At 43.1% G+C, this 16,525-nt stretch overlaps 1 protein-coding gene across 1 annotated transcript in view; it reads left to right on the plus strand.

The window, feature by feature from the left end:
- The window catches only part of HABP4 (hyaluronan binding protein 4), a 37,268-nt gene that overhangs the window by 18,590 nt on the left and 2,153 nt on the right, over window positions 1-16,525 (plus strand). Inside the window, exons 6-7 of the mRNA XM_079790703.1 lie at window positions 3,363-3,534; window positions 16,340-16,525. Coding sequence (XP_079646829.1) covers window positions 3,363-3,534; window positions 16,340-16,525 — 358 coding nt within the window. The remainder of the gene's footprint in view (window positions 1-3,362; window positions 3,535-16,339) is intronic.

A 16,525-nucleotide genomic window follows, 5' to 3' on the forward strand; every position in this document is an offset into this window, starting at 1 on the left:
TGCCATAACACAGTCACAAAATGCTGGCGCACACAGTGGGGGCGGGGCTGGCGGCCGCTCCGCGTGGCTTCTGCCAGGGTTCCTGCTGCCCCACGGGGGTGTGGGGGTCCCAGTGGCCTTCTCGCGTGGCTTCTGCCAGGGTTCCTGCTGCCCCACGGGGGTGTGGGGGTCCCAGTGGCCTTTTTGCGTGGCTTCTGCCAGGGTTCCTGCTGCCCCACGGGGGTGTGGGGGTCCCAGTGGCCTTCTCGCGTGGCTTCTGCCAGGGTTCCTGCGGCCCCACGGGGTGTGGGGGTCCCAGTGGCCTTTTCGCGTGGCTTCTGCCAGGGTTCCTGCTGCCCCACGGGGGTGTGGGGGTCCCAGTGGCCTTTTCGCGTGGCTTCTGCCAGGATTCCTGCTGCCCCATGGGGGGGTGGGGGTCCCAGCAGCCTTTTCGCGTGGCTTCTGCCAGGGTTCCTGCTGCCCCACGGGGGGGTGGGGGTCCCAGCAGCCTTTTCGCGTGGCTTCTGCCAGGGTTCCTGCGGCCCCACGGGGTGTGGGGGTCCCAGCAGCCTTTTCGCGTGGCTTCTGCCAGGGTTTCTGCGGCCCCACGGGGGGGGTGGGGGTCCCAGTGGCCTTCTCGCGTGGCTTCTGCCAGGGTTTCTGCGGCCCCACGGGGGGGTGGGGGTCCCAGCGGCCTTCTCGCGTGGCTTCTGCCAGGGTTCCTGCGGCCCCACGGGGGGTGGGGGTCCCAGTGGCCCTTTCGCGTGGCTTCTGCCAGGGTTTCTGCGGCCCCGTGTGTGCACCACAGGGGCGGGGCCCGGCGGCCACTCCGCACAGCCTGGAGGTGGGGCATCGGGGCGGCACTCCAGGACTCCGCTGTCCTTTGGCGTGCCGGCCACACGGGGTGGGACTCCAGGACTCAGGGCAGTCGCATGGCGTTGCGGGGGGGGGGGGGGGGGGGGGGGGGGTCCTGGGTCTTGCGCAACTTCGCGACGGGTCACTTGTTTAACTTAAAACAGGATAATAGAAAGTAAATTATAGCATTATTCTAATCTCTGTAATTGATTGCAGTACTCCAGCATGGATAATATTAGACAAAATAATTCTCCCAATTAAACAGTTCCTCTGAAAGACAAAATAATGATTTGGTGACCATCTCATTGTCTGCACTGACCTTGCAGAGCCCGTTAGCACATCTTCCCCTCTCTTCTCTGCCAGCCAGCACATCTTCCTCTCCTTTCTGCTGGCTGCAGTGGACAGTGAGCATCTAGTTAGAATTGCAGGAGCTGCACTGTGGAGCCGGGCCCTCTAGTGGAAGACTGCTGAGAAATTCTTGTTTCTGCACTGCCTTGTCAAATGTAAAGGATCACTAAAATTTTAATTGTACAATGATAACTTTTTGGTAATTTCACAGTAGGCTTGTATGTAAGAAGTGCATTAGAAGATGGTGATGCTCTGTCTGGGCTTTGTCTGAGTTTTACTCCAACACTCACGCTTTTGACATTCAGCCACAATGTATATTCAGTGCACCTCTTGGTTTAGAACTTCTTGAAGGGTGAATTGAATGCATTGATTTTATAATTTTGGGTGTTATGGTTAGGTATCTGACCCATTATTTTAAAAAAGTAATATGTATTTATTTGATCCCTTTTGAGTGGATTTTTGTGCACAGTTTGTGGTATGGATAGAAGCTCTTTTCTTTGCACATTCAGACATTCCAGCACACTGAGCATCATTGCTGAAAATCAGTTGCCCATGAATGTGTGGGCGTATTTCTGTACTCTATTTAGTTTGTCTATCTATATTACAGTAATATCACACTATCTTGATGGATTGTTACGGCGTGAGGGCATCACGGCGTGAGGGCGTGATGACCACATAGGCTTTTATTAGTATAGATGATGCTATAAATAGCATTATTGAGTTTTTATGCGATTGTTAGTTTTCACATGGACTTACGTTTTTATTGCTCTTGGATATACTAACATACCTAGGAGTGACATTGCTAGGTCAGGTGGTAGCGCTATGTTTAAATTTTTGAGTAACTGTCGGACTATTTTCCAAAATGGTCACACCATTTCATATTTCCACCAGCAATATAAGAGGTTCTAATTTCTCCATATCCTCACCTACACTTTATTTATTGATTGATTTTTAAAAAGAAAGAGATTGATTTCTTGTCCCGCTTATTTTTGCCCTTATTGGTTGATTCTTGTATGTGCCCTGACCGAGGATTGAATCTGCAACCTTGGCATATTGGGACAACGCTCAAACCAACTGAGCCAGGGCTCACCAACACTTTTAAAATGGCCTTTTGTGTCTAAACATCTCCGTGCTGGTGGAGTGATGAAAGTTGTTGTGGTTTTGATTTGCATTTCCCTGATGTCTGATGATGTTGAGCATCTTATTGCCTATGTACAGACCTATTTTTGGGAAAATGTCTATTCAGAGCCTTGCCTGGTTTTAAGTTGGATCATTTCTTTTTACTGAGTTGTAAGAGTCCTTGGTGTATTCTTAGATAGAAGTCCATTATCAGATATATGATTATCACATGTTTTCTACCATTCTGTGCATTGTCTTTTTTACTTTCCTGATGGTATCCTTTGCAGCACAAAAGTTTTCAGTTTTGGTGATGCCCAGTTTATTTGCTTTTTCTTTTGTTGTTTGTGCTTTTGGTGTCATATATAAGAAACCATTGCCTAATCCAAATTATGAAAGTTTACACCTATGTTTTCTAGAGTTTCATACTTTTAGCTCTTACATTTTGGTGTGAGATAGGGATTCAACTTCTTTCTTTTGCACGCGGATACCCAGTTTTCCCAGCACCATTTCTTGAAGAGACTGTTTCCTTTTGTCTTTGGCATTCTGGTCCAAAACAATCAGTTGATCATAAATGTGAGGGTTTATTTAAAGTCCAGATTTCTGATCTACACGTTTATCTTTTTTTTTTCTTTAAAAAATGAATTTAAAGAGAATATTTATAAAAGTAGGCATTTGTGGCCCATTGTTTTATAACATGTTCATGGTTTCCTTTGTTTTACCTTAGTAGCTTCTCCCACTTTCCTCTACAATTATCTCATGTCATGTGCAGTGCTATCTGGGAAGGGAGTCCTGGTGGTCAGGTGCCTGTCATTGGGATGGTAATGTTCCTGCTCTTCAAAGACTGCTTTGAGCACAGACAGGAAGTATCTTCCGTTGGCAGTGATGGCATAAAGTTGTGAAAATAAAACAAGGAAGCTTTTGGCCCAAAGATTTTCTTACCTTCTTTAGATTTGAGATGCAGTATCATGAAAGTATGTTAAACGAATGGCTATGAGTTTTTCTTTGAGAAAGTAGACTTTTCAGACCCATCCCAAGTTATTCTTTATGATTATACTTTCCAGAGTTCCTGAGTTGGAGGTAGAAGAAGAAACTCAAGTTCAAGAGATGACCCTAGATGAGTGGAAAACTCTTCAAGAACAGACCAGACCCAAGCCTGAATTTAACATCCGGAAACCTGAGTGCACGGTCCCTTCCAAAGCAGTGGTGATACACAAGTCCCGATACAGAGATGATGTAAGCATGACGTTCTGTCTGGAGCTAATCTTCCCTGATACCTTACTGGAAACGAGATGGGCCTTCCCACTTCTATTTTGAAAATGTAACATTGGCAGTTGGCATTCTAGTTTCTACCTAATGTAATCGAGATGATGTGTGCCTAATTTTACTGTATTTAATTGAATTTTGACCAGTTGACACTTAATACAAAGTAGTAATAGTGACAGTGAATTTTCTGCTCACCCAGAACTCTGCTGAGACTGTGCAAATAGTACATGTTAATTGCACTTCATTTTTGTATCAAGGGAGGTACAGAATGTTTCTGAATGATGCCATTTCAACATGAACATGATTAGATTACTCTCACCTCTAGTTCTTAGGGCACTTAATTGGGAGGGTTGGTCATTTGAAACCGGTCGGGGTGCTATGCCCTGTGACGCCTTTCTGTGTTACTGCGGCAGCTTTGCTCCCTTGTGTAACCGCTGAAACTCAGCCGAGGAGCCGAAGGGCCTGGCAGCCTGCTGTGCAGTCGGGGCTGCTCACAGGGCCTCTCTGTGAGGCCTTACTGCTCCTGGCTTATGTTCAGCTCTTTATCGGAGGCCTCCGCTTTGAAAATATATTGACAAGGATGGTCAGTCTTTTTAAAAAATATATATTTTTATTTATTTCAGAGAGAAAGGGAGAGGAGGAGAGAGAGAGAAACATCACTGATCAGAGAGAATCACTGATCCGCTGTCTCTTGCACGCCCCGCACTGGGGATCCGCCGCAACCCCGGCATGTGCCCTGACTGGAAATCAAACTGTGACTTCCTGGTTCATAGGTTGACGTTCAACCACTGAGCAACGGTGGCTGGGTGGTCAGAAAGTCTTCAATTACATTTCTGTGTAAGTTACTGAACTTAAGGGCACACTAAAGCATTCTAATTTGAACAGTTGTAATTTGCACCATTCGCTCCTGCTGCTTATCTTGATACCAGCCTCTGTGTCAGTGATGGTGATGAGCAAATCCTCTCTGCTGGATGTTATTCATTTATTTTCTGTTTGAAACTCAGGGATTTTGCACCATGTAGAATTGTCTCATTCCCATTTACACTTTGTTTTCCTATTAATCCTCACCAAGGATATTTTTTCCATTGACTTTTTTTTTTAAGAGAGAGTGGAAGGGAAGGAGGGATGGTGGGAGGGGGAGAGAGAGAGAGAGAGAGAGAGAGAGAGAGAGAGAGAGAGAGACATTGATGTGAGAGAGACACATTGATTGATTGCCTCCCGGCTGCACCCTGACGAGCCGGGTATCGAACCTGCACAACCCAGGTACGTGCCCTTGACTGGGAGTCAAACCCAAGACCCTTCAGTGTTTGGGCCGATGCTTTAACCACTGACCCACACCCACTACAGCTAATTTACACTTTGGTTAGTTTTATGCTTTGAACGAATACTTTCATTAAAGTGTTGTTTATGATACAGAATCCCCTCCCACCCTCCTGTTTGGGTACTCCAGGCTCTTAGGGGCCTTGACTAGTAAGAGCTATCTACTACAAGTGACTTTTTCTACAAGTGGAAATCTCTGAGAGATTTTTTCTTTTTTTAACAAGTACATCAGATAGCTGGGTTGGTTCTTTTCCTCTCCACTTTTGTTGTTCTTTGTGTTCTGGGGAATTGTAAATATAGCCTTGCCTAAAACAAATGTGCTGTCAGGGTGACATGTGCAGCTGACACGTTAGGGAAAAATAGAAGCTGCTCTCCGTAATTCTCACCAGATTCTCCTCCCGGCTCCGGCTCCGGCTCCGGCTCCGGCTCCGGCTCCGGCTCCGCAGAGAAGGCTCCTGGAATATTTGAAGCAGCTGGCTGAGCTAAGACACTGAGCTTCGTCTCAGGAAAGCACACATCTTTGTTAATCTTATGGCCTTGGAGATTTTAGCCAGAAATTATTCTTAAAGCAACATAAGCCTTTGTTCTGGGCACCCTAAGAGACAAAAGCACTAGGGTAATACCTCTCATTCCCTTGGAGCTCTGATTTTTGCAAAGTTCAAACCCAACACTACTCTGCAAGTGGAGCTGGGCCCTCAGCGTGCTTTGGCTTCTGAACTCTAGCTCACTGAGCCCATTGCACATTGTCCCTTGCTGGGGCAGGGCCACCTGTCCCCTGCTGCAACATGCAGCTGTTTTCCAAACCAGGAGGCAGCTGTTTATTATTTTGCCTCTTACTGTTTTGTGTTGTTGTTTTTAAAATATATTATTATTTTTAAAAGCTTTATTGTTGAAAGTATTACAGATGACCCTTTTTCCCCCCATTGACCCCATCTAGCCTGCACCCACCTCCTGCACCAGGCCTTCACCACACTTTTGTCTGTGTCCATGGGTTATGCATATATGCATACAAGTTCTTTTCCCCCCCCCCCCCATTGACTCCTTCCAGCCCCTCCCCCCACCCCAGTCCTTCACCCCATTGTCTGTGTCCATGGGTTATGTATATATACATACAAGGTCTTTGGTTGATTGATCTCTTCTGACCCATCCACCCTCCCCCTCCTTCCCTCTGAGATTCAACAGTGTTCCATGCTTCTATGTCTCTGGATCTATTTTTTTTAAAATTTAAATTCTTTATTGTTTAAAGAATTACATAAGTCTCCTTTTTCCCCCCATTGACCTCTCCCCAGCCACTCCCACCCCCCAGCACATGCCCTTACCCCCCTACTGTCTGTATCCATTGGTTATGTTCATATGCATGCATAAAAGTCCTTTGGTTGCTCTCCTGAACCTGTTTTGTTCATCAGTTTATTTTGGTCATTTGATTCCACATACGAGTGAGATCACATGATACTTGTCTTTCTCTGACTGACTTATTTCACTTAGCTTGATACTCTCCAGGTCCTTCCATGCTCTCTCAAAGGATAAGAGAACCTTTTTAACTGCTGCATAGTACCCCATGGTGTAAATGTACCACAGATTTTTTATCCACTCATCTGCTGATGGGCACTTGGGCTGTTTCCAAATCTTAGCTATTGTAAGTTGTACTGCTATGAACATAGGGGTACATACATTCTTTCTGATTGGTGTTTTGTTTTTCTTAGGGTATATTCCTAGAAGTGGAATCACTGGGTCAAATGGCAGTTCTGTATTTACTTTTTTGAGGAAACTCCATACTGTTTTCCATAATGGCTGCACAGTCTGCATTCCCTTTTCTCCACATCCTCGCCAGCACTTGCCATTGTTGATTTGTTGATGGTAGCCATTCTGACAGGTGAGGTGATACCTCATTGTCATTTTAATTTGCATCTCTTTGATGATCAGTGACTTTGAGGATGTTTTCATATATCTCTTGGCCATCTGTATTTCCACTTTGGAGAAGTGTTTGTTTAGGTCCTTTGCCCCCTTTTTTAAAATTGGATTGTTTGTCTTCATTTTGTTAAGTTGTATGAGTTCCTTCCATCTGTTTACATCTTCCTCTATCTCTTTTTTCAGTGTCCTGTAGTTTTCCGCGTATAGGTCTTTTACCTCCTTAGTTAGGTTTATTCCTAGGTATCTTAATTTTTTTGGTGTGATGGTAAATGGGATTGCCTTTTTAGTCTCTCTTTCTGTAAGTTCACTATTGGTGTATAGAAAGGCCATAGATTTCTTGGCATTAATTTTGTATCCTGCTACATTGCTGAATTCATTTATTAAGTCTATGAGTTTTTTGACGGAGTCTTTCGGATTTTTTATGTACAATATCATGTCGTCTGCAAATAAAGACAGCTTTACTTGTTCTTTTCCAATTTGGATGCCTTTTATTTCTTCTTCTTGTCTAATTGCAATGGCTAATACTTCCAGTACTATGTCAAACAGGAGTGGTGAGAGTGGGCATCCCTGTCTTATTCCTGTTCTTAGGGGAAATGTTTTAGTTTTTGTCCATTGAGTATGATGTTTGCTGTGGGTTTATCATATATCGCTTTTATTATGTTGAGGTATGAGCCTTCTATTCCCACCTTGTTGAGAGTTTTTATCAAAAAAGGGTGTTGGATTTTGTCAAATGCTTTTTCTGCATCAATTGATATGACTGTGTGATTTTTATCTCTCAATTTGTTTATGTGATGTATCACGTTTATTGATTTGCGAATATTGTACCATCCTTGCATTCCTGGGATAAATCCTTCTTGGTCATGGTGTATGATCTTTCTGATGTACTGCTGGAGCCGATTTGCTAGAATTTTGTTGAGGATTTTGGCATCTATGTTCATGAGGGATATTGGCCTGTAATTCTCTTTCATTGTGTTGTCTTTATCTGGTTTTGGTATTAGGGTGATGCTGGCTTCATAAAAGGAGCTTGGAAATGTTCCTTCCTCTTGAATTTTTTGGAATAGTCTGAGGAGGATAGGTTTTAGTTCTTCCTTGAATGTTTGGTAAAACTCTCCTGTGAAGCCGTCAGGCCCCGGGCTTTTGTTTGCCGGAAGCTTTTTGATGACTGCTTCAATTTCGTCCATAGTTACTGGCCTATTGAGCTGTTTAGATTCTTCCTGATTGAGTTTTGGAAGGTTATATTTTTCTAGGAATATGTCCATTTCCTCCAGGTTGTCCAGTTTGTTGGAATAGAGTTGTTCGTAGTATTTTTTAACAATCCTTTGTATCTCAGCGGGGTGTGTTGTTATTTCACCTCTTTGATTTCTGATTTTATTTGGGTCCTCTCTCTTTGCTTCTTGGTGAGCCTGGCTAGAGGTTCATCAATCTTGTTTAACCTTTCAAAGAACCAGCTCTTGGTTTTGTTGATCTTTTGTATTGTTTCTTTGGTCTCTATGTCGTTTATCTCCGCTCTGATCTTTGTTATTTCCTTCCTTCTGGTTACACTGGGCTTTTCTTGCTGCTCTTTTTCTAGCTCTTTGAGTTGTAGGGTTAGGTAATTTATTACCATTGTTTATTGTTTTTTGCAATAGGCTTGTAGAGCTATGAACTTCCCTCTCAAGACTGCTTTCGCTATGTCCCATAGATTTTGGATTGTTGTGTCTTCATTGTCATTTGTTGCCATGATGTTTTTTATTTCTTCCTTGATCTCTCTGGTGACCCAGTCCTTGTTTAATAGCACGCTGTTTAGTCTCCATGTGTTTGATTTCTTTGGATTGTATTTATTGTAGTTGATTTCCAGTTTTATGCCACTGTGATCTGAGAAGATGCTTGATATAATTTCTATCTTCTTGAATTTGAAGAGACTTTGCCTGTGACCCAGCATATGGTCTATCTTTGAAAATGACCCATGTGCACTTGAGAAGAATGTATATTCTGTGGCTTTGGGGTGAAATGTTCTGAAGATGTCAATTAATACCATCTGGTCTAGTGAGTCCTTTAGGATTGATGTTTCTTTGCTGATTTTTTGTTTAGAGGATTTGTCCAATGGTGATAGTGGGGTATTAAAATCTCCTACTATGATTGTATTTGTATTGCTATTAATCTCTCCCTTGATATCCTCCAGGAGTTTTTGTATGTATTTGGGTGCTCCTATATTGGGTGCATATATGTTTACCAGAATTATTTCTTCTTGTTGGATTTCTCCCTTTAGTATTATGAAGTGGCCTTCCTTATCTCTTGTTATGGCATTTACTTTGAGGTCTATTTTTTCAGCTATAAGTATTGCTACCCCAGCTTTTTTTTCATTTCCATTTGCCTGAAATATATTTTTCCATCCCTTCACTTTCAATCTGTGTGAGTCTCTTGTTCTGAGGTGGGTCTCTTGTAGACAGCATATATATGGGTCATGTTTTTTTTACCTATTCAGCCACTTGATGTCTTTTGATTGGAGCATTTAGTCCGTTTACATTTAAAGTTATTACTGAAAGGTATTTGTTTGTAGTCATATCTATTTTTGTGTCTGTATTCCTTCTTACCTGTTTATTTCTTCTTTTTACAGTATTCCCTTTAGCATTTCTTGCATTGCTGGTTTGGTGGTGATAAACTCCCTGAGCCTTTTTTGTCTTCAAAGCACATGATTTCCCCTTCAATTTTGATTGAGAGCCTTGCTGGATATAGTATTCTTGGATTCAGTCCTTTGCTTTGCAACACTTTGTATACCTCCTTCCATTCACTTCTAGCTTGTTGTGTTTCTGTTGAGTAATCATTTGACAATCTGATGGGTGTTCCTTTGTAGGTAACTCTCTGTCTCTCTCTTGCCGCCTTTAAGATTCTCTCTTTATCATTTATATTTGCCATTGAAATTATGACATGTCTTGGTGTGGGTCTTTTGGGGTTGATCCTGCTTGGGACTCTCTGTACTTGTGTAACTTTTATCTTTCCCATATCCGGGAAGTTTTCTGTCATTATTTCTTCGAATAGATTTTCTAATCCCTGCTGCTCTTCTTGTCCTTCTGGCAGCCCTATTATACGCATGTTACTTCGTTTCATGTTGTCCCAAAGCTACCTTAGACTTTCCTCCTGCTTTTTAATTTTTTTCTCCAATTGCTGTTCAGATTGAGCTTGTTTCTGTACCTGATCTTCTAACTCACTAATTCGGTCCTCTGCTTCTTGTAGTCTACTGTTGAAACTTTCCATGGTGTTTTTGATTGTAGCTATATCACTTTTCATTTCTTCCTGATTCTTGCATAAGTTGTTGATTTTCTCATCCATCCGATGTATAAATTCCACGACCATTACTCTGAACTCTTTTTCGGTCATGTTGCAAGCTTCAGTTTCACTAATTTCCTTTGTTGGTGACTCCTCATTTTCCTTCTTCTGTGAATTGTTTCATCTCCCCATTCTGACTATCACCAGAAAGCTCAAGCTTCAGTTTGCGTGGACCTGGGCCGTGTGCTGTGGGGACTTTGCTCCACCTGAGTTTCACTGAAGTGCTCTGACACTAGGACGTGTGGCTGCCGTTGGTTGGTGGGAACCAGGCTTGCCAGGGTCAGTGTCTCCGATGTTCCATGTGGTCTCGTGTGCACACTTAGAATCAGGGGCCCTGTCTGCACCACACTGTTGGTATGTGCCAAAAATGAGATCCTTAGCATGTGCCAGGAGTCAGAGTTTCCCTATGTCTGCACCAAGAATCGAGTGTCAGAGTCTCTGTTGCCTCGTGCAGTTTCTCGTTGAGAATCAGGGTCCCTGTGTGTGCATGCACCACAATTGGAGTCACTGGCTCTTAGTGTGAATGCGCTGTGAGTCAGGGATCCCAGGCAGCTGTGTCCAGCGTGCCAAATTCCCTGACGTGGAGCTGCGTCCTGTGTGTGCTCTCTCTACTGAGCCAAACCGGCTATGGCTTCGCACACTCTCAAATTCCTGAAGGGGAGTTGCCTCCGTGCACTCTCCCAGATTCCCCGAATGAGGGCGGAGTCCATCCTGCACGCCAAATTCCCCAAAGGGGAGCCCCTCTGTGCGTGCTCTAAGATTCCCCGAAGGGGAGCTGTGTCCCCTAAGCCAAATTCCCCGAAGGGGAGCCCTCTGTGCGCGCTGTCAGATTTCCCCTAAGCGGAGCTGTGTCTGTCCCGCGCGCCAAATTCCCTAAAGGGTAGTGCATCCGTGCCGCTCTGCAGCTTGGGCGAGGGGAGGGTCTATCAGTTACTATGGCGCTATCCGTGAGCCTGCGGGGAGGGGGATAGGCTCTTTGACTCACGGAAATCTGCTGCCGGGAAGTCTGGATTCTTGTTGTCTGTCGGTCTGAAACTGTGATAGCAGTTCTCTGTCCCCAGTGGCTGCAGGGTCCTGGTTTGTGTCTGAAGCCAGGATCCTAGTCTCAGGCAGCTCCGTTTCTCAAGATGGCGTGGTCTCCGCGTCTGCACCAGCCGCCAAGAACTGTCCGTTTTGTCTCTTTGTAGTGTCTTTATCTAGTTTTGGAATTACGATAATGCTGGACTCATAGAGCTTGGAAGTGTTCCTTTCTTTTGGATTTTTTGGTATAGTTTGAGAAGGATAGGTGTTCTTTGAATGTTTGATAAAACTCCCCTGTGAAGCCATCTGAACCAGAGCTTTTGTTTGCTGAGAGTTTTTTGATTACTGCTTCACTTTCTTCAGTTGTTATTGGCCTATTCAGGTTTTCTGATTCCTCCTGATTCAGTTTTGGGAGATTGTATTTTTCTAGGAATTTGTCCATTTCATTCTCATTGTCCAGCTTGTTGGCAAATAGTTGTTCATGGTATTTTCTTGCAATCCTGTATTTCTGTAGTTTCAGTTGTTACTTCTCTGCTTTTGTTTCTGATTTTATTTATTTGGCTCCTCTCTTTGTTTCTTGATGAGCCTGGCAAATGGTTCATCAATCTTGTTTATCTTTTCAAAGAACCAGCTCTTGGTTTCATTGATCTTTTGTATTGTTTTTGTAGTCTCTATGTCATCTATTTCTGCTCTAATCTGTATTATTTCCTTCTATTTACTCTGGGCTTTTCTTATTGTTCTCTAATTCTTCAAGTTGTAGGATTAGTTTATTATTAAATTAATTAATTAGTTAATTAATTAATTAATTTATTTTTAGGTAGGCTTGTAGTGCTATGAATTTCCCTCTCAGGACTGCTTTTGCTGTGTCCCAGAGATTTTTGGTTGTTGTGTGTTCATTTGTTTCCAGGAAGTTTTTGATTTCTTTCTTGATCTCATTGGTAATCCATTCATTGTTTAATAACATGCTATTTAGCCTCCATGTGATTGAACGTTTTTGGGTGTTTTTAACTATAGTTGATTTCTAATTTAATTCCATTGTCATCTGAGAAGATGTTGATATGATTTCAATCTTCTTGAACTTGTAGAGACTTGTTTTGTGTCCTAACCTGGTGGTCTATCTTTGAGAATGACCCATGTGCACTAAGAAGAATGTATATTCTGCAGTTTTTGGTGAAATGTTCTATAAATGTCAGTTTAATCCATCTGATTCAGTATGTCATTTATAATCATTGTTTCTTTGTTTATTTTTTGTCTGGAAGATCTATTCAGTGAAGTCAGCAGGGTGTTAAAGACCCCTACTATGACTGTATTGCTGTTGATCTCTCCCTTAATGTCTTTCAGAAAATTTTGTTTGTTAAATATATTTAGGTGCTCCTATATTGGGTGCAAATATGTTTAGCAGGGTTATATCCTCTTGTTGGATCAGTCCCTTTAGTATTATGTAGTGACCTTTGTTGTCTTGTGGTGGCCTTCATTTTGAAGTCTCTTTTGTCAGAGATAAGTATTGCTATCCCAATTTTTGGTTGTTTTTTTTTTTGTATTTCCATTTGTATGGAAAACTTTTTCCCATCCCTTCACACTCATCCTGTGAGTCTCTTGTTCTGAAGTGGGTTTCTTGTTAGACAGTATATATTTGAGTCATGTTTTCATATCCATTTAGCTACCCTGTGTCTTTTGATTGGAGCATTTAATTAATTTACATTTAAGGCTATTATTGATAGGTACTTATTTATTGACATTTTAATTCTTTTTAAAAAATACATATTGATTTTTTTATAGAGAGGAAGGGAGAGGGATAGAGTTAGAAACATCAATGAGAGAGAAACATTGATCAGCTGCTTCCTGCACACCCCCTACTGGGGATGTGTCCGCAACCAAGGTACATGCCCTTGACTGGAATCGAACCTGGGACCCTTCAGTCCGAAGGCCAATGCTCTATCCACTGAGCAATACCGGTCAGAGCGCCATTTTAATTCTTTATGCCTATGTTTCTCTCTATTTCCTCTCATAGCAGTTCCTTTAGCATTTCCTGCAGTGTTGGTTTGGTGGTGATAAACTTCTTTAACTTTTTTTGTCTTGGGAGCTCTTTATTTCACCATCTATTTTGAATGATAGTCTTGCTGGATATAGTAATCTTTTAAAAAAGTATATATTTTTATTGATTTCAGAGATGAAGGGAGAGAGGGAAAGATAGAAACATCATTGATGAGAGAGATTAATTGATTGGCTGCCTCCTGCCTGCCCCACACTGGGGATCGAGCTTACAACCTGGGCATCTGCCCTGACCGGGAATCAAACTGTGACCTCCTGGTTCATAGGTTGACGCTTAACCACTGAGCCATGCTGGCTGGGCTGGATATAGTAATCTTGGTTTCAGATCCTTGGTTTTCATTTCCTTGAATACTTCATGCCATTCCCTCTGGCCTATAGAGTTTCTCCTGAAAAATCAGCTGACAACCTTATAGTAACTCCTTTGTAGGTAACAAATAGCTTTTCTCTTGCTGCCTTTAAGATTCTTTGTATTTAACTTTTTGGGATTTCAATTATGAAGAGTCTGTGTTGGGGGGGCTATTTGGGTTCTTGCTTGGAACTCTCTGTGCTTCCTGAACTTGTGTGACTTTTTCCTTCACCTGGTTAAGGAAGTTTTCTGCCATTATTTCTTCAAACACGTTCTCCATCCCTTGCTCACTTTCTTCCCTTTCTGGCATTCCTATAATGCAATTATTGTTACGTTTCAAGTTGTCCCACACTGCCCTTAAGCTGTCCTCCTGATTTTTAATTGTTTTTCTTTCTGGTTCTCTGATTGATTTTTTTCTACCCTGTCTTCTAATTCACTGATCCAGTCCTCAGCTTCCCCTAATCTGATGTGTATTCCTTCCAATTTGTTCTTTATTAGTATTATGTCATTCTTCATTTCTGACTGTTTTTTCCTTAGTTACTGTATCTTTTCTCATGCTGTTGAGCATCTTTGCCATCATTATTCTGAACTCTGTATCTGATAAGTTTCTTATCTCCATTTCACTTAGCTGTTCTTCTGGAGAATTCTCTTGTCCTTTTGTTTGGGTTTGGTTTTTGTCTCCCATTTTGGCTGCCTGTTGGGTTTGTGTCTGTGTATTAGGTAGACCTGCTACGCCTCCCAACCTCTAGTGCAGGACAGTGTCAGACGCTGTGTGTGACTGGCCCTGAGCACCCTGTTTGGAGCTGTCAGCAATCCACAGCTTGTGGTTCCCTCTGCTGCGGCTGGGTGCCTTTGGGAAGAAGTAAGATGTTCACCAAGGTCTGCTTTTCCTAGCCCCGGGCCAGAGGAGATCAGGCAAAGACTCAAAGCCTCCAGAGGTCTGCCTCTGCTTACAGTCTGATTGTTACTCAGTCTTGATTAGCCCCAGGCTATTAACCCTAGCAAGGCATAGACTCCACAGGGTGGGTCGAGTGGTTTTCCAACAGGGTGGGGCAATTGCTTCCCCTACAGGCAAAAGCTGCCTGGATGGTAATGGTCTGCCAGAGAAAGAAGTCCTCGGCAGTATGAGGGAATGACTCAGCACAGGAAATCGGGTTGTCTATCTTCTGAGGTCTAACCCTGACTTCTGCTCATACAGCTCCAGTCCACTCTGCCCTTCCTTTGCTGGAGTCAAGGTGAGTGGCTGCACTCAAAATGTGTTGGCCCTTTAAGAGAGTGCCTGCATTTCTAAATAGCCATCTCTGGCTGGCAGACAACAACCCTACTTCTTATCACAGCCAGATGTTATCTGGGCTCCTTTCTTAGTTCTAGTGCTCTGGGCTGGGGATCCCAGCTTGGGGATTAAACCTCAGAGTTCTCAATGGGAACCCCCCACAGCTGAGATCTCTCTCCAGAACTTCAGCTGCTATCTGTCTGTCTGTCTGTCTGTGGGAGCCTGGCCAGCCCTTTTGCACTTCCGCCCTTCCTACCAGTCTCTACGTGGTCTCCAATTTCTGCCCTTGGTTATCAGGGTTCTCACCAGCCAGTCTTCAGTTGATTATTCAGGATGGTTTTTCTGCATTTTAGTTGTAATTCCAGCTCGGTCCTGGGAGAGTGTCAGTGTAGCTTCCTCTTGATCCGCTGCCAGTTTGGAATCGTCCCTCTTACTGGTTTTTGGTGCACCTTTTCACCAGAGGGCCAGTGCTCCTGAATTGTTTTCCCTCACCGTTTTAGCTTTAAGAATCCATATACTTAAGGCCTATGCTTTATTTTAACTGTTTTTTATTTTATTATTTTTAATCCTTCGGTGCACAGCATGATGCTCCAACCAACTGAGCCACACCAGCCAGGGCGGCCTCTGTTTTATTTTAATCTGAGACATTGAAGGGACATGAATGCTAACCATGAAACCTGCAGTGAACATTAGTCCAGAGGGGTTGATGTGCTCAGGGAAATTTGATTTTATTTCCTGGACTATTTGTGGGAACGTTTAACCTTATAGCACTTTGGAGAGTCTCATCCAAGACCATGGGTATATTTTCTGTAGATTTAAAAGTGAGATTTAAAAAAAAAAATCCTTTAGGAGTTGAAGCCAAATCAAAATTGGAGAGACTTATTTAGTACAGTTTTCTTTTAAAAGAGGCAGAACTTATTTGACCTCTTACAATAAAATGTGCTTTCTCAAAGAATTTTGCAAAGCATTTCTTAAAAAACGGCTGGCATTCTTGACACAGCATTGGTAGCAGTCCTCAGGTAACCAGTCTGTAATTTGACCATTGCATATACTCGGAGTAAGAATTGTTTATTGCAGATCATGCAGTTTCTAACATCTGGTATTTGTACAGTGAGCACCCCACAGCGAAAGGAGTTTCTCCATCAAGTTCTCTTCAAGGAAGGAGAATATTTCCTTATCAAAGTATTATTTGTGAACAATTAAAAGCAGAAATTTAAAACTTTTAATCTTAGCAAAATATACAGATATAAAACATTTATCTTAATTGCTGTTACTCATGTCAGATCTTCCATCTTAACTTGCTAAACTGGTAGAATTTTTGTTTCACTTGGAATAATGTAAGTAAAAGATGTTTGGATTAGGACTGTGAACACGAGAACGTGTGGCTGTGAGACGTGCAGCGCCCTGTGCTGGGAAGAGCGGCACTGCCACACCAGGGAGGCCGCTCCGGCCACCAGGCCTTAGCTCCCTTGCAGCGTGTCGCTCGGACCCTGAGCCCAGTGCTGTCCATGGAGACAGCTGTGTGTGTGATGCTGTCACTGTTTCAGATAGTAAAGGATGACTGCGAGGATGATGCCCATGTTTTCCGGAAAGCGGCCAATGACATCACATCCCAGCTGGAGATTAATTTTGGTAACCTCCCTCGTCCGGGGCGCGGAGCCAGAGGTGGCACACGGGGAGGCCGGGGAAGGATCAGAAGGACAGAGAACTATGGACCCAGAGCAGAAGTGGTG

The sequence above is a fragment of the Cnephaeus nilssonii genome, assembly GCF_951640355.1.
Source record: "Cnephaeus nilssonii genome assembly, chromosome: 14".
Lineage (NCBI taxonomy): Eukaryota > Metazoa > Chordata > Mammalia > Chiroptera > Vespertilionidae > Cnephaeus > Cnephaeus nilssonii.